Below are 27,738 nucleotides of genomic sequence, written 5' to 3' on the forward strand. Positions count from 1 at the left end.
TAGGACCTGAACAGTGGTCATAACCTCTCCTACTGACAGAGCAGTACTGAGAAAGAGTTAGCCTAGACCCTAAGATTTTTTCATAAACTGTTCTGTACTTGGGAGGATATTGGGAGCTCCTAAACAGAGAAGGAAGAGGGAGGAAGGACCAAGTTAATCGGCAAAGGTAGTGTGTTTGGGGTATTATTGCACACTTCTCAAGTAATAGGAGGCGCAAGGTGGCACACCAGGCAATTTTAACCACACATGGAGTGCATTCATTCCCTTGAAATGCACTGCTTGCCTTGTCACTATTCATGTTCTGAAATCGATTTTTTAAATAAAAAATGAGGCAGAAGTCAGACTAGCTCATGGACTGACAACTTGTCAAAAGGCTGTGCTTCCCCAGAGTGGTTTCAGAACAATGGACTTTGTTTCATCTTCGTTTCCCCTTGGGTGTCCAGGAGACCACCAAGGGGGTTGTCCAGATTTTTTCCTTGTTTTGTTTTTAGTTTAGGCAAATTGTGGTTCGTTTCTAGTAGAAATCTGAATTGGTTTGTGTTTACAAGGCGTTTTCTTCTGGACCTATTAGAAATGTATTCAGATTTTTAAAATCATCCCTTTTCTGGTCCAGCGTATTACGAAGTTTCACCTTTCTGACGTCAGACTTCTAGTGGGAATGGGAGACTGCAGAGCCTTTCATCTCTGTCCCTTAAGCCACATCCAGTGCTATAAAAATTGAGCATACAGTTATGAATGCTACTTAATTTAAACTTGCAAAAAAAGGGAGGGTGATCTGCCATTGGTTTTCACCAGTCCTTTTAGTACAAATTGATTACCTGCATAAAGTTTATATTTTTGCTTTATTCCATAATGCCTGCTGTGGTTACTGGAAGGGGCAGTCGTCAACATCAGATTTACAATAAATACACAAAATCCTGGTTGAAGTGAGGTGGGTCAGTCTCAACACTAAGCACTGCAGAAGTTACCAGAAATGGCTTATCTGCTCAAAACCCCAGCTGCGACTGCCTGCCCTCCCAACAGACTGTGGGGCACCCCCTGGGGCAGTCTGGGGTTTGCAGCTTGCGTCCTTCTAGCACAGCAGGCTTTGCAGTGGGCGTGTGGCTGGGGAAGAGGAGATTAAGAGCACCTTGACAGTATTTCATGTTCTTCCAAATGCCTTTTCAGTCAGTCCTTTGGGTCTGGGGGTGTGAGTGCTTCCACTGACCCGGCTTGGTGCGGCTGTCCTGTAGCCGAGACAAAATGGCGTCTGGTGAAAGGGCATTTTGAACGGCCTATCTGGTGGAGCAGGGTGGCTCCGAGTGACCCCTGGCAGACTCACCATCCCTCTCCCCTGTCTCCTAGGTCTCGCATCCGCCGGGAGCTGTTCATCGAGGAGATCCAAGCCGGGAGCCAGAGCCAGGCTGGGTCGAGCGACTCTCCTTCCGCCAGAAGCAGCAGGGCCGCTCACAGCTCCGAGGGAGACAGCTGCGACGGCGTGGACGCAGAAGGCCCACCTGAAGGAAAGCCGAGTGGCCCGGAGGCGGATGAGTACAGCAATGCAACCACAAAGTCTCAGGGAGGGCCAGCGGAGTCGGCTTTCGAAGCGGGGGAAGAGGCACTGCAAGGCGCCAGGTCTTCGGAGAAAGCGGAGCCGTTCCAGGCGGAGAGCCTGGAGGACACCGACGACGAGGGCAGGCTCAGAGCGCCGCGCCAGAGCTCTCCGCCGGCATCGCAGCGCCCGGGAGAAGCTCTGGAGACACTGCCAAACTCTGCCACGGAAGGGGATGCCTCTACCTCAGCTGCCTCCACCTCAGTCCTTACAGGGGAGAGCTCCTACAAGTCAAAAGAAAGTTCAGAGAAAATCTCCAGTGTGCCAAGTACGAGCTCGACGCCGGCCACAGGCTCGCAGAAGGCCAACTCTCTTCAGAGCTTGTTCGGCTTCTCGGAGGCGGCGAGCTCCAGGAACACGCGAGACAGCTCCTTGAGGAAAAAGAAAGCGGCGAACTTGAACAACATCATCCACCGCTTGGAGAAGGCCGCGAGTCGAGAAGAGGCCGTCGAGTGGGAGTTTTGAGATTAAACTCGCCCAACTCTGGAGAGCTGGGAAGTGAAACTGGACCTCTACTGGTTTTATTGTGTTGCGCACTTAACCGCCCTGCGGGCCACAGGGCAAAAACGCCATAGGCCAAGGTGCATATAGAAAACAAAAAGGAGCGTTAAGCCCAATTTATGTTTGTGTTTTCGAGGAAGAAAACTGAAATGTGTAGTCAAGCTTTTTTGTACCCTGAAGTGTTTTTATTATTGCCCTAAGTGATTTCCACAGTTTCTGGAATAACTCATACAGCTTTGCCTTGTGCCCTCCTCTTTGGTGTGGGCTTTAAAAAAAGAAAAACAGAAAAAAAAGAAAAAAAAAATCAAACCCACATATTAAAAGGGGGCTTTTTATCTGCCATCTAATGGCTACAGAGCGATAATACACTATTATCTTCTTAAACCAGGAAAAAAGGGGAGATTTTTCAAAAAAAAAAAGAAAAAAAAAAGAAAGTTTTTTGTAGCTGTTCAGTTGCCACTAAGAGATTGCACAGTCAACCGACTCTAAACACACTAGTTTGGATTCCTACATATTTTCAAGAAAAGAAAAGAATCTTGTTGTTTGAAACTTTGAATTAAAAAAAAAAAAACACATTTACTCCACATATTTTTTAACAAAACAAAAAAAAGTCACATCAGGAAAATATCTTAATTTGTGGTAGCTGACTTAGTGTTTTCTTGTAAGTGAAATAGAATATTGACACGTAGTGCACATTGTTTCATAGCTTTAACTGATTCTGGTCTTTTGCAGACCAGAATTTGTTTAATACACTCCATTTTAGGCCAAATCAGGACAAAAAAAAAATCTGAATCTAGGTATTTTATAATCTGCTTTTTAACCTCTAACCACAGAGCACGCTGATCAGACCTCATATCTAGGAGGTTTAGGAGACAACTTAGAAACAGCATGTACTTGATCATTTCACTTGGTTCGTAGTGTACAGAATTTCCTTTCAGTAAAGACAGATTGCTCAAAAAATGTTGGCCAGTAACATTTCAGCCTGCTACTTTGGGGGCGTATTCCGTAACCCAAAATTTTCAGCTTACTTGGAACCGATTAAAATGTAATTCACGTGTACGATTGCTGTCACACACCACTAAGAGGGGACTGGAGCTGCCTCAGATAGAGACCTTTTCCTGCTGTTGGTGGCCATTTACTGACTCTCTTCCCACCACAAGCACTGATTTTAAATACGTTTTAGTTGTGGGAAGCTTGTTTTTGTGTGGATAAAAAGTACGTGGCAATGACCAGACGGGCTCTTACCGGGACAGAAATAGCCCAAACTCCAAACCAAAACATTTGTGCTCTCAAGTCCCAGTCTAGACCATTCTGCGCTGCAGAAATACAGCCTTTTTCCATTATTTTATGCACAGGTTAGGGCTGATCAAAGTACAAATCAAATTCTAACTTGTCTCTAACTCCTCCTGTTGTCTATATGTATATGCGTGAGCATAGAGGTGCGTGGAAGGATGTGTGTGCGTGAGTGTGTGCGTGCAATTTTATACGTCTGTGTATTTTCTTACGTACTTGTGCACACATAGAGTGCATTACTGCCACCTTTTTTCAATAAGCTGTTTTATCAGTTATGGCTTCTACAAGTTTGCTAATTTAGACTCCTTTATTGCCATATCTTTAAAACTAACAATAGATGATTTCGGAATATATATATATATATAAATATATATATATATAATTTTTTTTTGCTTATTTATAGGTGCTGTATTTTATTATCTGATTGTTAGGAAGGGATGAAAGGGGGCAAATATTCTTTAGAGGGATAGACTGCCGGCAGTATTGGGTATAATTTACAAGATGTAGTTGTCATACTGTATATTATTGATTGAAGACTTTTTGACCGTATTGTGTATCATTGAACTTTTGTCTTAGGTCAGCATCTTTTTGATGACACTTTAATGGTGCATTCATTACTTCTTAAGTTTAATTAATATTACTTTTCTGATTTTGGGGGAGGGAGGGATGGGGAGAGGAGTTCCGACTTTAAAGGTATGTTCCCAATATTACACCTCAGTGTGCTTGTATTAATTCATTAGTAGGATTTTTGACTGTAAGATGTGAAACCACATTTCTTGCATGATGTTTTAGAACTTATGTATTTCATTTACAGTCTCTTAACATGCAACAGCAGCACTTAGCGCAAGTTTTCACAAATTAAGAATCAGTACACTAAAATCAATCCTTTTCATGATTAAGAAAAGAAGGCTCTAGGAGGCTGAAAGGCAGGGATTTATTTCCTATTTTTACTGCTAGCTGTTTCAGGATACCTCCTTGGGTAATTGGGGACTTGTGATGCAAAACTAAAATTGAGAAACAGAGAGAGCAACTGCCCCTTTCTGTCATGAGCTGAGGAGACAATTTGTAATAACAGACACCAGTATGTGACAGCACGTGCTGGAAGCGGTTACGGCTTCTTATCTGGAGTGCAGTTAGTCCGCGGGAACGGCCAGCGAGGGAAATAATGTGGTGAAGCAAAGTGTTACCTCTCTGTATCTGTACGATGTCCTGGTTTGACTTACAAAGCACAGCTCCATCGATAAATGCACGTCCTGGTAAAAATACACATACCTTAATAGAAGTCATAACAAGATGTGTCTTCAGCAAAGAAGCAAAACTTCTGTCTAGAAGATGCAGATATTTTCTTATGTTCGTTATTTTTTTTTTCTTTGTTGTTGTTTGGTTCAGGTTGGATTTTTTTTATTAGTTCTAGGCAATACACTTGCCAGTCTGTTTCTACTGTCCTTGTCTGCTGATTTGAGATCGAGGTGCTTGATGCAGTCAAGTGGTTACTCTCGGCTTTCTCGATAGCGTGGTTTTTTTCTGTTTGACAATTTTTTTTTAAATTAATATTCCCCAAACTGTTCTTGTGCCTGTGTCTATATGATTGCATTCCATGATGCTTACTGAGAGCTCTTGCTGCGTTATACAACAGCAGAACTGTATTCACAGGTTGAACGCAAATGCAGCACTTAAGGTCAATCTCTCTTCTTAATAAGCAATACGAAAGTGCCTTGAAACTTGTATCTTTTTTTTCTCTGTTTATTTTTGGTTTGCTTTTCAGGTTTCCACTAGTTCTTTAGGATTCTTTAGCATCTGCCCAGTTTTTAATGCTGTAATGATTTTTTAAAAGCATATCTGTAGCTTGCCCTAGAGGAAATCTTTCTTTTATAACACTAACTGTTAATTCTAAGCTCCATTATTACATTTGAATCATGTAATTTTGCTGGATAAAGACAGCATTCATAAGTCAGAAGTCACTCCATCCTGCCAAGGGTTGTCATTGGTATCTATTATAAAATTAATCAAATAAAATGCTGTCAGTATTTCCTATATTTTTGGCACTTTATTAATGGCTTAGCTCCTTTTGTTGTTTCATATTTAATGGTCTGTGTTGAATGTGGATTAGCCTGCTGAGATGCTATTGGGGTGACCCGGGCCGTCCTGCCGGGAGTCACTTTGGGTTCCTTAGTGACCACCTTATTTAAGGGCACGGGCAGACGAACACCCTCAGATCGAGCTTGTAGAGTTTAAGTGATGTTCCCAGCTGTTTGTTCCCGGTTTTTAGCCAAGGTCACAGCTGCTTTTCTGTTTCAGTGGAAAGTAAAATGGATTAGCTTGAACTACTGCTGAGATTCTCTTGTTGGAGATGAGTTACCTACTGGCTTTCCAAACTGGCAGAGACCTCCCCGGTTTAGAGACTGAACTTCAGCAACACTGAAACATTGTAGCTGTATTTCTGATCAAGTGTGGTATTTGGAAGTCAAGCTTTTAGGAAAACGTGTATTGGAATAACTTTTTTTACTTAATTAAAAGAAAAGTATGAAAAGTTGGAGGAGAAGAAATGCCAAAGAGTAGCAGGGTGGCTTTCTACCCTCTTGGGTCACTGATCACATGGGAAGGGAAAAGGTGTTATTCAGGCACGTGTGACGTGGGGCTCATCTCAACGGGGCAGTCGTTTTGTAGAGCGCAGAGCGTGGCAACAGAGCCCTCGCTGACGATGTTTCTTTCCCTGATGGATAAAAAGCACAGGCAGTTTTCAGAAAATCTGTAATGCCAGACTGTATTTTCTTGAGGTTCTTTAAAAGCATTTTTATTTTCTCTTTCTGTTTCTAGTTCCATGCTCTTACTAAAGCTGTGGATGAAGAGCCCAGGCTATTTTAACAGAAATACCTTTATCCTGCAGTTAAAATTGTCGATTTTTCTCTCTGGATGGTTAGGGAAGGAAAAAAGTGTAGTACTTTGTTTGCTAAAAGCAGGGGAAGAGTATCCCTTGGCAGAGGGGTCATACAATGGGATTGTCGATATGCTTCCATTTTTGAGGATACAGATTTCAGACAACAGAATTGCACATGTTTATTGGCAGAAATGCATTTAATTACAATTGCTGTTGATGCCATAAAATCTGACTGGTTTATTTATTCTTCTGTAAAATGCCTATAAATAGAGCCACTCTTTAAAGGAACCTGTATCAGTGCACTCTGCCCATATCATGAATTAGTGAGTCCTTTAGTAATAAACTCCTTGCTGTAATAGGAAAGGTCTGTCTTACGGTTAAAAAGAGAAAAAACGTATGTGCCTTTCTCCTTAGGTGAAAGATCTTTGCATTATTTTTATGTAACTTGTTCATATGGGAATGGTGTAGAGAAGGGGGTTCATGGACACGACAGAATTCTATGCAATATTTTCTGATCCAATTACTTAAAAGTTGCTGTTTTTCAATCCTTTAATGGGAGAAATACTTAGAGAAGTGCATCATTCTGGTGGTAATTCAAACTACAAAGCTGATAAATACACATAAAATAGGATTGAGGGAAATCTGATCAAGTAATGTAATGAAATAATGGAAAATGCTAACAGTGATTGCAGTCCCCACTAGCACAGCTGCTGTCAGAAGTCTGTCATTTTCCATCTTAAAATTATTAATTTCAAGTATTCTTAAAACTTACATGAAATAAAAATGCTCCTGGCAAAAACAGGGCAAGTTAGAAACAGGGGGGGAAAAAAGTTGACCATATATAAATTATGAGAATACATGAAAAAAGTAATTGGTTTTGGACACTTCTTTGCACTTAAGTCCAAAATAGCTTATTTAAACTGAAATGTCGCAGTAATCTGGACCAGTGCCTTTAGCAAGGTTGCAAAGAGATCGGTAATCTTAGCAATTTGTTGCAAACCGAAAGTAAAGCGGTGACATTTTAACATGCAGATGGTGGGCACTATTTTTGCTTGATTTGTGTCTCTTTCTAACAAGTGCGTTTCTTAAATTATCTCTTCTTTCTTCTTCACCCAGTGTACATATCCTAGGATAGTCTCTGTCGTAAAGCCACTGTGTGTGGCTGAGCTGTGAGCATTTCTTGAAGACTATCAGAAACATAGGAGAAGAAAAGTTGGTTCTTAGGTGGGGGCTGGATTTAACATTCACTAAAACCAAATCAAGTCTTTCCTGTGAGTGAGTGGCAGTTTTGGCCCTGATGAGACAAGCTGCTTATAGCCTCATTCCTAAATATAACTCAACACAGATAAAACAGCTGCAAAGCAGTATTCAGTTCACTCATATGTTGGCCTGCTACTTTCCCCTTGCACTTTCTGCTGCCCCACTGTTTGAACATCGACATTTTCTTCCTTCATGTTGCATATACAATCAACTTATTTAAAAAAAAAAAAAAAAAAAAAGATAATTTCAAAATTCTGTACAAACAAAAGACTTTTTTTCTCAGCAGTTTAAAATCTTGCCAGATGGTTTTAAATTGCAAGGAGAGGCACTGGCATGGAAAGCACGAGATCTGAATTTCTTTTCTGGCTCAACCTTCTTAGTTTGAAAAGTGATTTAGCAGTCCCTGTCTCCTTCACATACGTATTTGAGCTCTAAAATGTAGAAATATTATTTCACCAATTTGTTCTTTCCTCTCCATCTCTTTTATGGGATACATTGACTATGCCATATATAAAATATAGTTAATAATGAACTTTATAGCAAGAAAAGCCCTTTATGCTATGCCTAGGGACTGATTTGTCCTACATGACCAGGTCATGTACTATACCCTACCCTATTAATATGCAAGGATAAAAAGTTTTTATGCTCTGAAGGTGAAATTTATCCTTTTGGAGAAGGTTAGCATTAGGCCTGTGCACTTAAGTTGTCAAAAAGCCTTAAAAACAGGTATGTAAGTGGTGCCATCTCTCTCCTCAGGGATGATTTCCCCCCCAGCCAAGTGGTACTGTGGCATATTTAATATAAGTTATTAGTTGTAAGGTCATTTTCCAGTTGAAGAAAGTCATTCATTGAACTTTAATAGTGAGCCTCCTCACCAGCATCCTGTGATAGGGCCAAGGACTGATGGAGGCATCATACCTGCTTTTCCCAAAACCTGGGCATTCCGTGTCTGGGATCCAAAGTCCTTGGCTGTCTATGAAGCCTGCGTTTCTACAGCTACTTTGTGAATGGAAAAAACTGGTTCCCAGGCTTGATTTTCATTGCTATTCACAAACATGTTCTGGCACTGAAGTGCATTAAAAGGAAATGCCTCCTTTTAAAAAATTAATAAGATTATTGCATTTTTCCTTGTCCAGCCATTCTTTGAAGGAAATTGCTGCCATTTTTCAAGCTTGCTTTACTCACAGTGATGTTAGTACATTTTCGCCACAGTTCTGTAGATTTCTTATTATTAAAAATGTTGGTTTCATAGTATCATTTCAGTTTCTTTATATTTTGAAACAGCCAAGTGCAGAGAATGACTGAATTCTTAACCATAACGAAATAGTGCAGGAAACAGTACAGCAAAAGTAGATGCCTGAAGTCCCCATGACATCGTGTCTTTTGACTTTTTGTTTGAATTTTAGCGATATTTGTACTGCATAGTACAATCTTCATCCAAAGATCCTTGGAAATGGAGAGTCATGCCAGGAATTTCCTGCTGTTATGGTGACATACCTGCTTTTTGCATAGTTACTGTGTAATTCTGTGGTAATGTTCATAACAGTGCAATCTCTCTATTGATAACAAGAATAACGGCATTAAGTTGCGTTCTTCTCTTCTGTCTATGCGGGTAATTAATATGCATTTTGAGGAGTTGTTAAATGTGTGTATGTACATGATTCCAGTATGGAAAAGCCCCTCTGTATATGTAGGATTTGCGTGCTTGGTCTTAATGGTGCAGTAGAATTGCTACAGCCAAATTCGTGAAATCATTTGGGGCATAGGTGAGTGAGGGCTTAAAACCAATATGTTTTTTGATGCGTAGAGGATGCCATTTTCCCACTTGTCAGGGAAGTTCCCTGTTGTAAAGAGGGGATTAGCCATTGAGAGATCGGATTGTTTGAAAAACGTGGGTTTAGCTAACAAGGAGGGGGAAGATCACGTTCAGAATACATAAAAATAATTCCAAGGGTCTGAGATGTGCAAAAGCCAAGTAATCTGAAAGGAAGGGTCAAACCTCGTCTGCAGCGTCCTGTAACAACAGTTGGTCTGTAGCTTTTGCTTCAGTACGGCCTGCAGGAAGTTAATACGCCAGATATTTGCATATGTAAAATATACTGTCCTATATCTACATACAGAGGAAGGTGAACAGTAAAGGCATATTTAAAGCAATCACAAAACCAGCTGATCAGTAAATTAAGCCAAGTATTGAATTAAAGCAAGCAGTTCATTCTTGCTCTCCCTAAGCTGAAAACTCAAGTATTCTTAGAACTGAGATAGAAATTCTCTGTTATGCAGTTCCTCTTAGAAGGCGAGCATCTGTGTTTTCAAGAGAAGAAATAAAACTTGGCACTCGACTTGCTCTGAAGTACAATCTTATCTCCAAGTAACTACAAAAAATATTTTCTACAATCAGTCTTTCAATCAGACTCCTCTGGCTTTTGTTAGCTTACATTAGACCCTTAGTGCTATTTTGATGTATTATTTATATGTGGGTAAATTATTACTAGCTTTAAAAGTGTTTCCAAAGTACCTAGTTACCTCTGGATGCTAGTACAGGCTATTCAGGGAGTACTTGAGCATCTAGTTCGTAAAGGAGGTGTGTGGGGAATAAGCAAGGTCACATCTGTATCGTACTTTTCTTTTTCCTTGATCAGGGATTCCATTTCCTTCTTGCGTCCTCTAGAGAGATGGAGATCATGGTTCTTTTTTTTTTGGGGGGGGGGGGAGATTTTAGTTTAGCTTGAAATTATTTTATTTTCATTCAATAGGCATGTCATCAAAATCCTGTATGTTACCGCATTTCCCGTTAAGTTTTTAGGTTTTGCTACTTTCCTAAAATTTACTGTTCAACAAACTTTCTATACTTGGAAAGCTATGTGCCTTATTTCCTAATCTCTTTGTGGAGAATAATCTAAAGCACAGTGATCTAGATTGCAGCATTCACAGCGGCTTTTCATTTGGGGCGGGGGGGGGAGCGGGGGGATGCAGAGCAAACACCGATCGAGGAGGGTTTCAGTGGCCCGACACGAGTTGCCCCTTTGCTGACGAGCACTTCAAACACTGTGCATTAAGGCTTTGTGCAATAGAAATTCTCGTTCTGCGTTCGGAGGTTTGCGTCCCAGCCACCAAACGCAGGCGAGCGCGAGCTCTAGTTTATGAGAATTCAGGTTCCTGGGGAAAAAAAAATACATATCCCTCTGGGTTGGCTCCAGCAGCACGGCAGGGTCTCGGGTTAGAACGTCCACCATCGCCCGGCAGCGTTAATGCTCGTAAGGCTCAGTCTCACCCGGCGTACTCGTAGGTCTGTCAGCATTCAAGAAACACTCGTGGACTTCAGCCATCGCTTACTGTGACCGTGTCCTTTTGTGCCATTAGTAATACATGCTGTCTTCATTTCCATGCCCAGAGCCGCATTGTCTCTGGATGGCGAGGCACTGTAAAGTCATTCCAGTCTTAATTTGGTTTTGTAAAGAACAGGCTTTCACCCACCGGCATCCTCAGCCCTTACCAGCGCTTGTGTGTTATTTTTCAAGCTTGCTCTCTCTACAGCATCATAAGGTGAAATATATAAAGGTGGTTTGTAATTAGGAAAACAAACTAATATTTCCTATTTATGAGATTAATTTTAACAGTTTCTTTTTTGAGGTTTGTTTTTGTTTGATATAAACACAACAGGAGTATACATATCCCTTAAACGGACGTTGGAGAAAGTTTGGGCTATCCTAGCGATGGAGCGGGGTGGTGTCGGCTCGTTGCAGTATCCATATCATTGTGCCCCTGTTGTGTTTTCTAGAGCAATCATTTTTGTTTAAAAGAAGTATTTTATCTAAATGCCTAATAAATAATATTATTTAAATAGTTTAAAATAATTTAGGACTGAGAATAAGAAGCCTCAGTTGTGAGAGAAGAGACTTAAAATATACAGAGAGAGAAAATACCCTTAGCCTCCTAGAGCCTCTACTGAGAATTTCATGAAGATGCAGTGCCCCTTTGTCAAAGTACATTGCGATTTACTCGAGAGTGTTAATTTAAAATGAGAGACTGGTTTCCTGTGATGTTCATCTTTGTTGGCATATGTTTGAATTTCTGAATTCAGAGCTGATTTTTCTTCTCATTCAAAGTTGGTCGAGGAAAAAAAAAAAAGAAAAAGGAAAAAAAAAAACACCTTGTGCAGCAGCAACTTTTCCTGGTGTGAACTCTGGAAATACACATTATGAATTGATCTTTGTCACGGAGGAGTCGTTTAGTTTTCTTGCAGTGTCGAAACACGTTCAGACAGGCTTTCCCTGGCTAGGTAACACTTCACGAGCGAGCGAGAGAAAAGCTGCGTAAGCCAAACTGAAAACCGTTGCGCTAGAAACGACCCCTGCTCATCGCGGGGGAGCGTGTGTCTGCACGAGGGACGATGCAAAGGGCCTCCGGTCAGCGCCGAGCCAGCCGGCCCCACGATAAAACCTTGCAGTGGGCAAAGGTGGAGGGTGCTGAGCTAGTTGCAGGGCACATCACCACTTCTGTGGATTTGGAAGCAAATTTGCACTTTGCCTTTCGAGGGTGTCCCACTAAAAACCATCAGATGAATTTCCCACACGAGGTTCTTTCCTTCTGGCATAGTCTGGGGAAAAAAAAAAAAAAAAGAGACAAAAAAAGCCCGACAGTAACTATTGGATAACCTCTGCAAAACAAAAAGGTGGTTCCTGTCAGAATACTCTATGCATTTCTGTATTGAAAAGCGTTTTCTACCATTCCTTTTCCGAAAGCGGGCACCGCGCGCCCCACTCGCTGGAAATGCTGCGAGAATGTCAAATGTACAAATTTGGACGTTAATTCCAAAGCAGATGGAGGCTGGCTGGGGGGGGAGATGTTCTTCTTTTTTTTTTTTTTTTTTTTAAATTGTTTCCCTCATGTCCCTTTTCATTTTTTTATTAAAAAATTAACTCTTTGCATTTGTGCAATAACTACTTGCCATGATAATGGGCAGACCTTTGAAATGCCCCGACTACTAACACAGCACAAGATGAACTCAAACAGAAAGTGGTGTACTTTTTCCTGAGAACTTTTTTTTTTTTTTTTAATAATAAGCTCAATTTTTACCCCGTGTATTGTGGTGTCTTACATTTTTAGCAGTATTTTATATTTTTTCTGTAACGCACTAAGTCTTAGATGTTTTTAGAGCTTGTTTGTTATATTCACAATCACAGATTTAAAAAAAAAAAAAAAGATCCTCACAAAGACCCAATTGACCAAAAAAAAAGTGTCATTTTTTTGTACAAGTAGCTTTGAGAAGCCCACATTGTGTTGCTGTGACTCATCTTTTGTAACATTTTATTTCTTGGTATTTGTTTAAACATAAAAGTAAGAGTTTATATGGCTGGCAGTAGCAGGGCAGCGCTCCCTCCGTCAGCAGAATGGCATTGTTTCTTCTGTCTTTGTTTGGTTAGCCATATAATGTTTGTTCTCAGCACTGTACAACGGTCCCTATATGATATGGAGAAGCAATATCACTGTATGAAACTCACACGATGTATTATTATTATTATTATTCACTAGCACCCTAGGTGTGATAATTGAAGTAAATATCTTTTATACAAACACAATTACGCGTGGGCTGTCTTTATTAAGGTGAGACCTGAGTCCAAGCAGCAAACATTTACATTGGTGGTTCTGTTTCAGTGAAGTCCAAGGAATGAAGGGGCTGGATTTGGTGGGGATTTGTGTTTGTCCAGGGGAGGAAAATTTACTTTTTATATATCAGTTGGGGGGGGAATATTTTAAATACCTTGAATACTGAAGTGTCAGATTTCTAAACTGTATCCTTTTTTTAGTGAAATTCAAGTGTGATGATTCCTGCTGTAGGCAGTGGAGGTGGACACCTGGCTTCACGGACAGAAAAGATGTATTTTGGGTCTGAGACTGCAAGGGGGGTTGTTTTGAGCGCCATAACAGTGTATTAGCTAATCTTAAAAAAATAAATACATTGTCTGAGGTCAGAAATGCTTTAGATTCAAAAATGAAAATGTAAAAATTTTCGCAGATATTTGGCTCACTGTTTATTTTTACAGATACTTTATATAAATTCCTGTTCTAGTGCCTTATGAGATGTTGTTCCTATAAATATACTCAGTATTTACAGAGTCTAGAATTTGAAGTTTGGTAAGGAACAGATGTTGTAATCCATCAGTGGAATTATATTTTAAAAACTAATAGAATAAATCTCTAGCTTCAATACTCTGGGTTTCAGGTAGAGCGTGTGTGTGTGTGTGTGTGCGTGCACTTGCCTCTGCACTGCTCTTTTACCTGGCGTGCTCGTGTCTGCTTTTTGAATTGTGAATTGGAGGTTATTTTGAGGGACCTACATTTATTTACATCATCTCCTGCAGTACGTATCTTACATATTTTTCCTACCAGGCTGTAAGCTTGTGTATTGCTTGCCTCCTTGTAGGCTGAGTTTCCTGTTGATTAGGTATGTTCAGCGCGGCATGAGGAGTTTTAGAGGGCCAGGCTGGAAATTTCCTGTAGTTGTGTCCCAGAAAGTCCAGCTGGCTGTCCTGGAGAGCAGGGAGTCGGGCTGGGCGTTCCCAGTACGCTCCCTCCCTTCCAGCCACTGCCGGGTTCCATCCAGCTGGTTTCCCCCTCGGACACCCTGGTGCAGCGTAGCGCTTCGCCCAAGTCAGTGTTTGCGTTCCATGTGTGTCTTTGCCATCGTTAGCTTGGATTTGTTCTGCAGGAGTGGGTGGGATACTCTTCAACATGTATTGAAAATGCTCTTTAATGCCTAAATTTCTTTATAAATGTGTGTTTTCTGCTTTTGAAACGTCTGTGACAGGTTGCTCCACATGATGTAAAGGTTCTAGGTTGAACTCACTTCCCCCCCGCCCCCCTACTTTTTAACTACTGGTCAAACTGTTGATTGCTATAAATGGCATTATCTTGTATAATTTCACCCTAATCATTTTAAGCTTGATACTAAACATCTACACTTTTAAAGTGCTATGACTTAAATTGGTTAATTTGTGTATTTATAACCTGCGCTTTTCTTCAGGTATGGCGGTATCGGCACTGAACTACTAAAATCACACACGTGATTGTAAGCAAAAGATGCATTATACTTGTGAAAGCACAGACCTGGTACAGAAGAAGCTGGAGAGGGTTCTTTGTACCTCGGAAATAGGCATCGGGGATAAAACCAGACTGTCCTCTCAAGCCTAAGTCTCGAAAAGTGTATTTTTGGGAAACTAGGAAGACAACCAAAACAACAAGGGTGCATCTCAGAAGTCAGGAGCAGATACTTATGGTCTTCCATGGAGATAGCTGGATCTTCCGTGATAGCTTCGTTGGTAGCCCTTCATAAGGATGTCAAAAATCTCCTTTTCGGAAGAAGTGTATGCTGTGTGTTCCCATAGACCCTTACTGGTCAGCACTGGAACATACCCGTATGTCAGTGTTCCTGCCGGTAACAGCTGCTTCTGGAGTTAGGTGCTGTAGCAAGGGTGAGGTTTTACATAGGAAATACTACAGGCATTTGCTGAGTTAATGGGAGAAATCCTTGTTCGTTGTAGCCTCGGGTGCAGGAATAAGTTAGCACCCGGTGAGCACCTCAGTGCCACAGGTACTGGCCGTGGGCCCGCTCCTGCCCCGCAGTCAGCGAGAGGTAGTTTGTCTTTTGGTGGGAAGGGGGATATTTTTTCATGTGGCATCTCGTTCCTGCCAGGTAAGAACATATTGTGAGCAGCTGACGTGGTGCTTTTGGGTCCCACTTCTTTCCGTTTTGAATGCTATCATTTTCTTCTAAGTATTTCTGTTTTAATGGAAGTGGTGAAGAAATTGTGTACTTGCCAACAGAGGGCTTCGGAAAACATGATTTGATTACAGTAGAGCATTTTATTTTCTTTTTGCTACAAGCTATGGGAAACTGATAAGAAAATTCAAACTGTTTTCTTGAACTCTTCCTAGTTACCCATGTAATTATCTTAGTATCCTTGGAAATAATCCGCTCTTCTATGAAATCTCTATCCTTACAGGGTGAATTTATTAAGCGGTACTGTGTTTCTTTGCTGGGGGCTGTTTATTTTGGAGTGGCTGGGCCAGGAGGAAAGGGAAGGAGAAATCCTTCAAACCTTCCCTTCCTGGCACGTCCTCAAAATGTGAAAAGAGAGGGGGAAAAGGAGGGGAGGGAGCAGAAATCTTGCCTGCCCTCCTCTGCCGGCAGCTGGCAGAGAAACCCAGAGAGCTGGACAGGGAGCTGCTGTGGGGCGGGCACTCGCCTGGCTGTGGTTTGGTAGCTCGCTTTGCTCTTCCCCAGGTCCACTTTCACAAATGCATCTGAGGACACTGATGAAAAGGGCTGCAGGGGACTCAAAGAAGGATGTTCATGTATTGTGATGAGCATGGCAGCTAGGGTGAGAGGTCTTTTCCCTGTGCTCCCAACCCTTTGTCACTTGGGCAGATGAAGTCTCGGATTTTGTCCTCGGGGTGTCGGATGTGATCTGGTTTCTACTGTCCCTATTTTTTCTTGTCTTTTTGACAGCTCGCGCAAGCAAAAATGAGAAGGGTTGTTCTTGCTGCCTTCGCTGGTGCCAGTCCCAGCCCTTGCTGTCTAGGACTGCACATCTTCTGCATACATCCCTGAAGGATGTCACTGAAGCTTCTTCATGTCTTCTCCTACAGCCTCTATGTCTCTAGAGCAACCTCATCACTTCATTCTTGGAGCTTTTCCAGGACTGGTAACTGTGGCTAAAGACTAGGTAGATTGTGCTAGGAGTTGCAGATGGCTTTTAGAGATGTCGTCATTCTTTCTTTTCATCATCTGCTTTCTTTTTTCACCCTTTTAGAAAGCTTCCAGAGGGTCTGATCGGACAATAATCTCATGGCAGGTAGAGAGGTGATAAACAAGGACAGCCTGATTGCTACCCATAGGGAAAGTTGCAGGCTGAGATGATTGTCAGACTACCATAATCCAGGCATTTTGGCTACTCAGGTGCTCTCGGAGGTGACTGATCTTTCCTCCCTCCCTGGAGATTTCTAGAGAGGTTGCTTTAAAATGTCTCAAAAGCCCAGTTCTTGTGTGACTTCTGTAGTGTTGGTGGGATCTCTGGAGCACTTGATCTCCAGTATCTTTATTCACTCTGGGGAGATTCTTGGAAGAATATACGCCCTTCAGGTGATGGTGATTTTTCATTGCCTTATGTGAGGTGAGGTGGACCTCAGCAGACGGCTCAGCTGGGGTTTTGTGCTACAATCTGCTCTTCAGCCTTTACCTCTGAACAGATTTGCACCTCAGAGGACTCTGCTAGATTTGAGAGACAGGGCTCTGATGCCTTGTAGGAAAGAAATGTTCAATCATTCCCTGCCTTCTTGTCCTGTTTCTCAGCCTAGTGACAGCTCACAGCAACGGTGGCCGCAAGGAAAAGGCTTTGCGCAAAGTTAAGACAGATGGAATGACTCCCACGCAACTCTGGACCATGCAGAAATGCTGTCCCACATTATGAAAAGGTCAAGACAGAACTAGAACCGTTGAGATGTACAACACTGAAAGGCCTTTGACAACCTTCCCGTTGCGGGAAGGATTTTGGCTTAGATCTTTTTTCCTTGGCATCTTCATAGACAAAAAGAGGACAGAGAAAATCACCTGGTTCATCCAGGACTGAATCTGCAGCATATGGACCGTGTGCCCCTCATCCCTTCAGCTACAAAGCGCAGTCAAGTCATCTCCCTTCGATTCTTCTGGAAGGGGAGCAGGACTTTGGGCAGTACCGGTACTGTCTTTTTTCAGACTTCCTTAAAAGCTAAATGCCAAGTATTTCAAGAGCCTGAAATTGTGCCTTAGTTTATGTATAAATCTGGGAGCTCTGGCATCAGGTGGAACCGGAGGTAAGACTTTGTTGGCATGAGAAGGCTCATGGGAGAGAGATGCCAAAAAGCCTGAGCACTTATTTCTGCATGGGGAAGAAGGACAATTTCAACTTCTAAGTAACTGTCCACAGCAATCCGGTCATTAACCAGAGTGGCCCAACATGGGGAAAGGTGAATGAGCTGGAAAAATCAGAGGACCTGTGGCAGACCCAGTTTCCTCCCACTTCTTTGGCTCCCGCTCCTCGTCCTGGCGTGTTCAAGCACCAGTGTTTGTGTTGAGTAAGTCTCCAGCTTTGTGCCTGGGTTTCTCAGCCTTCATGTCAAGGTACTCCAAGATTTAGTTATCTTACCATGATCTTCCTTCCAGTCAATGAAATAGACTTAAAACCTTTGAAGTAGTGGGTTTCAGTGCACTTCAGTTGACTTCTGAGAGGATAGTTTTTCAAAGAAAGCTGCTAGCGTGCCACATCACTTCTCTGCTTGTTTTCTTATTTTTTTACAGTTATGTAAATCCAAGGAGGCCAGACAGTAATGGAGGGAGATTAAAAAGTTACCATAAGGCAAGTCAGGGTGTGAACTTGCAGAGCATCAGCTAATTTGCAGTAACTGCCCATGTGTGTGCTCCTACCCTGCAGATCCCTTCAGCAATACCACTTACCTCTCATTTCCTTCAGGCTCAGAAGATACACATGAGCAGTTACTCCAGTCTCATGGATGTGTAGCAAGTTACAGCCTATCTCACCCCAAGGTGATTTATTCATCTGTCTGTATCCTCAGTAATCAAGCCACCATCTTATGGAAAGATTGCCTCTCATTTATTTATGTCTGGCCTTATAACTTCAAACTAAGTTGCTAGTATGTCTTAATTTTCTCCATCTGTGAAAACAGATGCTGTTTATTTTGGATGATTTGCCAAGGGAGTCCAATTGCTGGGGCTTGTTATAGGAGTCAAAGTTGCTGTTGCTCCGTGACAGCGCTGGGCTCGCTGTCTCACAGGCGCTCCCGATGAGCCCCTACATCTGCTGGGCTCGGGGCTGCCTGCGAATGTGCCCATGGAGCCTGGGGTTCCGGGACTTTTTTCCCCTTGATACTCGCTACAAAGATTTTAACTTGCAGCTTTGGAGGAGTTCGAGACTGATGGGGCTATCCACAATGAAAGAAGTGTGAGATTGATCTAAATCTTTTATTCTCAGTTTAGTACCATTTTGTTTCCTCTCTGCGTGAGGCACCTTTGTGTCTCACCACATGGCCTGTCTGCACAGACACTTTATGTTTTTTCAGAAACACACATCCCATGGCAATGTCATCCATGGCTGTGCTCCTCAGGCAGTGGGTTGGAGGTACATTTAGACTTCCCAGCACAGACGTCTTCTTTCCAGCACACGGTTTGAGCAGAGGCTCTTTCTAATCACTCATTCAGTTTGGGGCAAGCTAAGATGCTTTTCAAGAGCCTACCAGTATTATTCTTCCTGATAGATGACCAGTCTTTTGCAAAGTGGTTGGTTCCTTGCAGAGGGCCTGATCCCCCCTCCCCACTCATGTTGGGCATTTCATGGGGCCACACGTCCAGCGATACAGAAAAGACTTGGTCAGTCATACAGGGGATGTGGGAAGAAGCTTGTGGCTGATGGTTGTCCTGAAAGGTGCTTCTCTTCAAGCCCAGGATTCCCCAGGAGAGTCCGGCTGTGGTGTTAAGGTGCTAGCCCAGGTTCAACTCTTGGCAGCCAAAGTTCAGTGGTTGCACTGGGGACTTGCTCTTCACCCAGTGTTTGTTGCAGGTGGTTTCGGCCAAATTCCTGGGAGCCTGTTCACAGAAATGTTTTTTAATGACCCATGTGTTATTGGCCAGCCAGGCCAGATGAAAGCTGAGGGATTTAGGATCAGTGTCATGGGGGATTTGAATTAAGAAAACCCTGATCAAGAAGGAGAGTTCACCCAGCCAACTGCTATGTAGGAACTTCACAAGTGCCCTGTGCAAAACTCTCTAGTCCAGCTCCCATCTGCTCTGCCACCTTCCCAAGAACTCCGAAGATACTTTTCAGTCATGCTCCAGTCTCAGCTGATTGTTTTCTCTGTATCGGACAAGGAGAAACCAGACCTGCCTGTGCTGAGCAGCACTGCAGTGTGGCAGCAGGCAGGGCAGGTGACTTTGGCCGGCGTTTAGTTGCCCAGTTGCTGCACTTCATCACTTTTCTCCATAAGGCGACGGCAATGTCAAGCCCGGTTTCTCCATTGCCTCAAAAGTCAGGAACGACAGAGTTTGAGGCTAAAGATACGTGGTTTAAAATCCCAGTTTCCCCAGGGCTTCACCTTCTTTGTCCCATTATCTTCTGCAGTACTTCTCTGTTTTCTGCAGCTTTTGAGGTTATTTGTACATCTGAAGGGTCAGAGCGAGGGCTTTCCAGCACAGCAGCTTAGAGAAGACAAAGGCAGATTTTCTTTTGCTCGATCTCAGTGCTTGAACTGACCTGCTGTCCTGGGAGAGCCGGTCACCCGCTGCGGGAGGTGAAGGGTTGCTGGCAGAGAAGTCATGAGCTCACGGGTGGCCACTGCCACTTTGAAAAAATAAAGTTATGATTAAAAAAAAAAACCCACCAAAAACAACTGTGAAAAGAGATACTGAAGGGGAGATGAGAGAGAAGCTCCATGCGTTTTGGTTGTCTTCAGTGTTAGACAGGGTTCCAGTCTTTTCTTTTTTCACGGACGGTTTGTAGAAGACTGGCCAATGCCGATGCAGTGAAACCCAAAGGAAGGAAAGATGCGGCTTTCTTTAAAACTGGGAAACGTATTTCTTTGGTGACCCTTTTTTCTCCTAAGCAAACTGAAAAACTCAGTCCGTGTAACTCAAAAGCAAAAAAAAGATGATTTAAGAGAGAACCTCAGGACCTGGGATCCAGGGCTCAGATCTCCTTCAGCAGGATGCCAAAGCTCAGTTCTGCGGAGGTTTTTTGGGCAGGGTGGGAGGCAGGGGAGCGTGTCCTGCCCCAGCCAGCCCTCCGCTCTGCTCCCGGCGTGGTGCAGCCCGGGCACGCCGGCAGCAGCGTCAGGCCCTTTGCGTGGTGATCAGGACTGCCTTGTGCAGAATTGGGCCCCACAGCCCATGTTTGGCTAGTAATAGCTTCCCAATTACATTTTAATGCAATTTAAAGAGACAGCCAATTAAATAATTAACCGTAGGGAAGAGGTTTTCTTCTTTCCAGATCTTGTTAATGCAAATATTTTGCAGCAGGCCACCCATGTTTCAGGAGCAGGCAGCGATTCCCCATTTCTTGAGAAACACTGACCTCCAGTGGGACTGCGCCTTTATCGCAACTGCTCCTGGCTTTCCTGAGCCTTCTATTTGGAGCCTATAAAATGCAATTATGTAGAGGGGAAAAAAAAAAAAATCCATACGTTGTGTCTGAAACATGTGTCACCTCCCTTTCCCTGCAGGCAGGCTTGTATGAGTAACGTAGGAATTGCATTTCTGACAAAAAGGGGAGGGGGGGGTGGAATTTGCCCCAGCAAAGCCCCTGCTTCGTGGGAAAGCAGCGTTGCTTTTGGGCATGACTTTGTTTGCTCCTGCCCTGAGTCCAACCATCCCAGCCAGGCTCCGCAGGGCACCGAGCCCCCTGCAAGACCCCCCCCCCCCCGTAGCCGGTTTCGGGGTGCGCGGGGCAGCTCCCAGCCCAGCAGGACTGGGCGAGCTGGAATTGAGCTGCACACACTTTACACCTCTCGTCTGAAGTCTTCAGAGAGGGTAGGAGGCCCCGCGGGCGCAACAGTCTGCCCTCACTTCTCCCCCAGTGCGGCTGCTTCCCAGGCAGCTTTTGCATTTCTTGCTCCCTGGCTGTTGATAAATGAGGAATTTTTTTGCCTTCCAGCCGTCTGGAATTTAGGGGAATAATTACAACGGGAATTATCAGGGAGGGACTGGAACAGCTGGGACCTGAGCTTTCACCCACCTGGAAATCCAGGCAGGGAGGGACGTATCCTGCGTCCCTGCAGCGGGGAGGCTGGCGGTGCAAAATGCAGGGTTTGAACCTTGATCTGAGCAGTTTTTTCAGCCAGGCAGAGGCCCAGACATTGCTGGCCACAAGGGAGAAAGGTGAAAGAAGTAGATTTCTGCTGCAGGACAAGGCTTCTGCTTGCTGACGCTCTGCATTTCAGGATGGATTTGCAAATGGAGCGAGGAGCTTGCCCTGCGGTGCTGGTCCTGTGCTTCTCGCTGGAGCTGCGTTTTGGCTCCGACGCGACTCTCCGTTGCTTCACATCTGGGCTGGGGTTATACAAGGGGAACGAGAGGGTTTTGTTTTGCTCCTGGAGCATTCCAGCCAGCGCCTGTTGTGGTTTAGGGCGTGGGTTTTACTTGGGGGGGGCAACTGGAAAGAGGGCTCGTTTGTCGAAAATGAGCCGAGCGGGGATGCCAGGGGCCGCACAGCCTTGCCCAGCACCTGAGGGCAGGATTGGTCCCACCTGAGCTCCTCCTTGGAGATGTCCCTCAGCCCGCTGCAACCCCCCCGCCGCCAGCAGCCGTCTGCCCCGTGTGTGTGTGCCTGCCACAGCACCCACAGCCGGCAATGGGCTGCCCGGAGGCTCCATCACACGGACCAGACTTGGGGATCGGTTCGTGGGCTCAGCTCCCCTTATCCCTCTCCACGTGCCCCCACTCTGCCCAGCCAGGATGCTGCCAGGTACCCCTGGGGCACCAAAAATATATTGCTGATGCGTTTGAAGCAGCCGTACCAGTGCAAGCAGCTGCCTGCTCGCGTTGCCTCTGGCGCTGGGACGTGGCACTGGTCCTGCCGGGGGATGGCTGCCCACCCTGGGGCATCGCCAAGGTGGGCTGGATCCCTGGTTGCCTTTGCCTGGAGCAGAGCAGGCATTGCTGGTGTGGTCCCTCCTGCTGCCCCCAGAAATAAAGAGAAAACAGGGTTGCTGCCTGTGAGTTGGCTTTGGTGCTCCACGTGGGGGTTTCTCAGCTTTTCGGCGTCCACTTGGCAAAACTTGGGGGTTTTGGGCCACCCGTGGGTGACAGCCCCGGCTCTGTTTTCCAGTGCGCTGTGCGGAGCTGCAGATCCAGCTGACAGAGTCTGTGTCCACGCTGGCTGGCCAAAAGGAGCTCATCGCCAAGCTGGAGCACGACCTCAGCACCATCCAGGCCCTGTCTGCGGTGCATCGCCCGGATGCAGAGGTAACCCTGACCCACGACGCTCGGCTCTTGGCAGTGGGCAGGGACCACTCAAAATGGCCCCAGAGGTTGACTGTCACTGATGGAAGGGTCAACAGCAGGCATGGCGGTTGTTTTGTTCCCTCCTCTTTTTTTCCCTTCTTTTTTTTTCCTTCTTTTTTCCTTCTTTTTTTTCCTTCTTTTTTTCCTTCTTTTTTCCCCTTCTTTTTTTCCTTCTTTTTTCCTTCTTTTTCCCTTCTTTTTTCCTTCTTTTTTCCCTTCTTTTTTCCTTCTTTTTTTCCTTCTTTTTTTCCTTCTTTTTTTCCTTCTTTTTTCCTTCTTTTTTTCCTTCTTTTTTTTTTTCCTTCTTTTTTTTCCTTCTTTTTTTTTTTCCTCCTTTTTCTCCCAACTCGCCCAGCAGAGGGTTGCATTGTGCCCATGCAATGGATGGTACTGGTGTGGGAGGGAGTCACGGCAGTGGCATCCAGGGACCGTCCAGCCCTTCTCCTTCCCGGGCAAAGGATGGGATTTGAGGGTTGAACACCAGCCTCTCCACATTGTCTCAGTCTTGATCTTTGCAGGGTGCTTGTTTGTCAGCAGTGCTTCCCACGAGGCTGTGGGTGCCAGGACAGTAGCAGGACCCAGGAGGGGTTTGCTTTGGCCAGGCACCTTTGGGCGGGTGGGAAATACTTAATCCCTTCTGCTTGTGCTGCCCAGGGTGCAGCCGTCCCCAGCCTGGAGAAGATACCTGAGCCCATCAAGGAGGCCACGGCGCTGTTTTACGGTGAGAGGCGGGCGCGAAGCTGGAGCCGTGCTGCGAGCCAAGGTGCTGGCAGGGGCCGTCCCGGTGCCATGGGTAGGGTGGTCACGTCTCGGGGGATGGCGGCGTGAGGATGCTCCTAAGCAGGCACAGACATCACCTGCCCAGCATGTCCGTCACTGGGGCCAGCGATGGGTTTTCCATGCTCAGCATGGTTTGCTGGTCCTCCAGCTGCTCCTGAGATGGTGCAGTAGCCCTGTGCCAGGCCTGGCTCCGTGCCGAGTCAGTGAACCCAGGCTGAACCAAACACCCTGCACTTTAACTCCTGCTCTTTCCACACCAAACCCCCTCCAGAGCCAGTGAGCTAAACATTTCCTTTACATTGGCTCCTGCGCCGAGGTCTGCAGGAGAAAATGAATCAAACAAGTAATGACACTTGGCTCCTCTGGAAGAAAACCCACTTCCTTTCTGGGGTTTTTTTTGTTGTTGTTTTTGGTTGTTTTTTGTTTTGAAAGGTTTTGAAAACACATCATAAACAATATCACAGCAACAGTCCCACCAAGCCAAACAACCTGCAGCCACCCATCCTGCGCTATGAATAGATCCTCTGTGCAGCCGGTTGAGTCACGGCCTCGGGGACGTGTTTCTCCTTGGCCGTGGATGCCTCCCACTGCTGGGAAGGCAGAGTGGGGAGGGATGGCCGCAGCCCCCGCCCCGGGGTACTGGCAGAGCCCCATCGTGGGGGGCAGCTGCATGGGGCACCCACAAAATGGGGCTCCTGGGCACGGCAAGCTGGCGATGGCTGCGGGCGAGCAGCCCCTGCTTTGCTGGGGTGGCTGAAAGAGGAGAAAGTACAAAATGTGGGTGACTGTTTTGCAAGGAGGGGAAGGGGAGAGAAGAGTACGTGGATGGAGGGGCTGGTTGCGGCACTGGGTCTTTTCTTAGGGCTACGGCTGCTGCAGAAGCTGCGGGACAGAGTCGTGGCAGGGACTGGGAGGGTTGGAGTCATGGGAAGGCAGCCACGGGTTGCACCAAATAACGTGACTGGTTGTCCCTGGGGAGTGAACCTGTCCGTTCCCAGGATAAGTCCCCAAAAAATGAACACAAGCATAAAAACTAGTCCACGCTGTAATAGCTGTGCACAGGAATTTATCTGCCTGGGTGCCCCTGAGGTCCCGCGGTGTCGGAGGGGGAACCTCGAGCAAGCCCTGCTTCCCCCGGGACGGATGGTGGGCGTCTGCCAGGTCACCTCTCATACCAAGCCTTGTCTGCAGGTCACCCGCCGTCCCCCGGCACTTTGTTCCCCGAGGGGCAGGTGGACTCGCTCCTCTCCATCATCTCCAGCCAGAGGGAACGCTTCCGGGCCAGGAACCAGGAGCTGGAGGGGGTACGTCGGGTGGGGAGGGCGGCCAGCGGGGGCTGCAGGACCTGCAGTCTGGAGCTGGCTGCTTTAATGACCTGCAGGGAATTTATGATCAGCACAACGCAGTCAGCGCCACTGCAAGCGAGAGAAAAATCTGTTCTGCTGTTAGCAGGACCAAAGCCTCCCCCAGCCCATCGGTGTTGCTCCAGTTCAAGGACAGGTCCGAAGCCCTGTTGCCTTGCACGTGTGCTTGGCCGTCTGGCACAGCATTCGGGGGTGCCCTATAAAAAGCACGTAGGGAATGTGGTTTGGAGTAAAAACCCAATAGCTCTACAAATTGAAGTACAGCTCAAAATGACCTCTTCAAAGCCGTCAGGCTGGCTTTCCACCTCCTGTGGGGCAAGGTCTCAGCCCAAAGCCACCCACAGCCACCCTGGCTGTCCGGCCCTTCTTCGGCCACGGAGGGATCAGGTTCGTTAATGGTTCAGGACTGGAGGCCCCGTTCAGCAGCAGCTGGGACAATTTTAATTTGGGAGCAATTTTAATTCAAAGCCGTGGGATTTTAAGTACCGAGAGGGGACTAAACTCTCGCTGGACAGACCAAATCAATACCCCCTTCTGCCTCCCACCCGGGCAGATCCTGTCCTCCCCCCGGCCTCGCTGCTAACGGCCCCCTCACTCCCCCCGTGCAGGAGAACCGCATGATGCAGCACACGGTGCACGCTCTGCAGAGCGAGCTGGACAACCTGAGAGCCGACAACATCAAGCTCTACGAGAAGATCAAGTTCCTGCAGAGCTACCCCGGCCGGGTGAGTGGCTATCTGTCTGTCTGTCCTCCGGATGGCTTCACGCGGACGGACAGATTCCAAATGCAGACCATTACCCTATGTGTACAGGAGCAATGGGGAAATTGCACATTACCCACATGCACCTTGCATGAAAGTTAGAAAATCGGAGCTAATTAGGGTGAAGAAGGGTTGAATGCTCTGTATAGAGGAACAGGTACCCAGCCTCTCTGGTGGGAAGGTAGTTTTTAACTGTGCTGAAGGGTGGCTGACATCTTTGATGACAGAAGCTCGGATTTCCTCCCCAAAAGAGCTGCTGCAAACCCCTTTGATGCTCACTGCCAGCAGCGTGATGCTCCAGCAGGCAAGTCGTGGATACTCCTGCCCAGCCAGGCAGCAAAAGGTTAAATTGGGACCTTCTGCAATAAATCCCTGCAGTCAGAGGCTGAAAAATAATTCGTCCTGTGATACCTATGGTCATTCCCCAACACTCTGAATTTCTTGTGGCCAGCAGAGAGAGCTGCTCGGCTTCTCGCTCCCCTGGGCAGCCAGGGCCTGTCCCCAAAAGAGCAGAAACCAGCCCAAAACCATCCGAGTAACACCAGGAGGAGGCTGGGGAGGGGGGCCAGACTTTGCTGCAACCTGCTCTGCTCATGCCACGTCCCTTGGGGGTTTCATCCCTGGAAATCCCTGGGGGTTTTGGCAGCGGGTCAGGCTGCCACCCGGGGAGCTTTCAGCTGCAACCACTTCCTCAGCTGGAGCTGGGCTACCGTGACCTCAGGCTTTGCTTATAAATGCAAAAGTGACAATAACGGGGGTTGGGACATCGGTTCGAACGCCGGCTCCTCGCCCTGCCTGCTGCTTGCCCTGCCGTCCTCCCCCAAAGCTGCTGACTGGACTGAGTCCTTTTTATTGATGGATATTTTAATAGCGTTTGGGGATGGGAAACTCCTACAGCCGTGAAGGACCTTATTTGGTTCTTTTATTTATGTCTCAGTGATGACGCTGGGTCGGCCCCTCTGACATTTTTGCCCGTTTCTCCCGCGGAAGATCATACCCCTGTTTATCTGCTGCCACAAGGCAACCCCTGAATGCCATTCACATGATCTAAAGAGCAAAAGCCTTCGACGCAGCAGCACAGAGGATTGCATAATTCACCACCTAATCGGGCATGTGACACGTTAAAAATAATCATCAAAGATCATTCAATAAGGCCAGGCTATAGCGAATTCATCGCCCCTAAATTGGGAGCTGGTCTCATCGCTGGCTTCTGACTGCACGGTGACCCGTGGATCGTATTGCGGCGTGTAAGGGCATATTTGCTAAAGGTCTGCGTGCAGCGGGGTTTACCCGCGGTGAAACGGAGCCACCGGCCAGCGTGCTGGGGTGGTCGGGCAGGAGGACAACCAGCGGCACGTAGTAAATGGTCCAGAAAGACCTTGGTAAATGTCAGCATCACGGTGCTGGCAGGGCAGAGCTGGAGAAGGCACAGTGCTGGGGGAGAGAGATGGATTAGCACCGGAGCCCTTGAGCGGGGGCGTGCAGCCCACGTAGCTGAGAGCCAGGGCTCACACTGGACTACGATCGTGCCTGGTGGCAGCACGTGCTGTTTCCAGGCTGGTTTTGGGTAGGAACGACGTGGCATCTGCAATTCTTGTGACCTGCAGAGGTAGCATTGGAGAAAGGAGGAGCAGGGATGTGCAGGCTGCGCGAGCATCCTCGGGGCTCGCTGCCGCCGTTCCCCCAGCACCGCCTGCGAGGCTGCGCGGGGGGAACCTCTATCCCAGGAGGAGTTTAAAACCCAGCCTGTCTGAACCGACCTAAATCTTTCACTTCTTTGAAGGAGTATCCTTCATTTTCCTTGCCCTTTGACCAGCTAATAGCAGCTGTATGTTTAAACAATGATTTCCTCCTCCTAAACTGCTGTCTCCCTCCTACCTGGCCCAGCAGCAAAGGAATTCAGAGTGGGATTTGCACTAGCCCAGGCGTTTCCAGGTGAGCTCTCTGGGGAGACACAGATGACTATTATTTCTCGGAAAGGGCGAAAAATAGGGAGACACAGGTGGAGTCCCCGTGGAAGAAAGGACTTTGTTAAATAGCTCCTGTTGCGCTTCGCCTTTTTGAAGGGGACAGATGCTGTCAGCCCCGCAGGTCAGCTCTAGGCTGTGCTGCTCCATCCTTTGGGGATGATTTCTTCCAAATGAGCAGCTCAGGGGGGTTGGGGGGGGGGCCCTGTCCCTGTGCTGGGTGTCCATACACCTCTTGCACTGGAGGGGGATAGGCACGGGCAGCTACGCCAGCACCGGTGCCCGCCGGCTCTCACC

The 27,738-nt window shown here is 46.1% G+C and overlaps 1 protein-coding gene across 10 annotated transcripts in view; it reads left to right on the forward strand.

The window, feature by feature from the left end:
• The window catches only part of CUX1 (cut like homeobox 1), a 284,036-nt gene that overhangs the window by 248,157 nt on the left and 8,141 nt on the right, over window positions 1–27,738 (forward strand). For 9 of the 10 annotated variants that reach the window (XM_041126411.1, XM_030027002.1, XM_041126412.1 and 6 more), the window contains one exon: window positions 1,345–13,102. In XM_041126411.1, coding sequence (XP_040982345.1) covers window positions 1,345–2,056 — 712 coding nt within the window. In that variant the 3' untranslated portion in view covers window positions 2,057–13,102. Of the gene's footprint in view, window positions 1–1,344; window positions 13,103–22,393; window positions 22,531–23,223; window positions 23,291–24,540; window positions 24,654–25,321; window positions 25,439–27,738 lie in introns of those variants that run through there. The other variant, XM_030027006.2, reaches the window with a different exon arrangement.

The sequence above is a fragment of the Aquila chrysaetos genome, chromosome 10, assembly GCF_900496995.4.
Source record: "Aquila chrysaetos chrysaetos chromosome 10, bAquChr1.4, whole genome shotgun sequence".
Lineage (NCBI taxonomy): Eukaryota > Metazoa > Chordata > Aves > Accipitriformes > Accipitridae > Aquila > Aquila chrysaetos.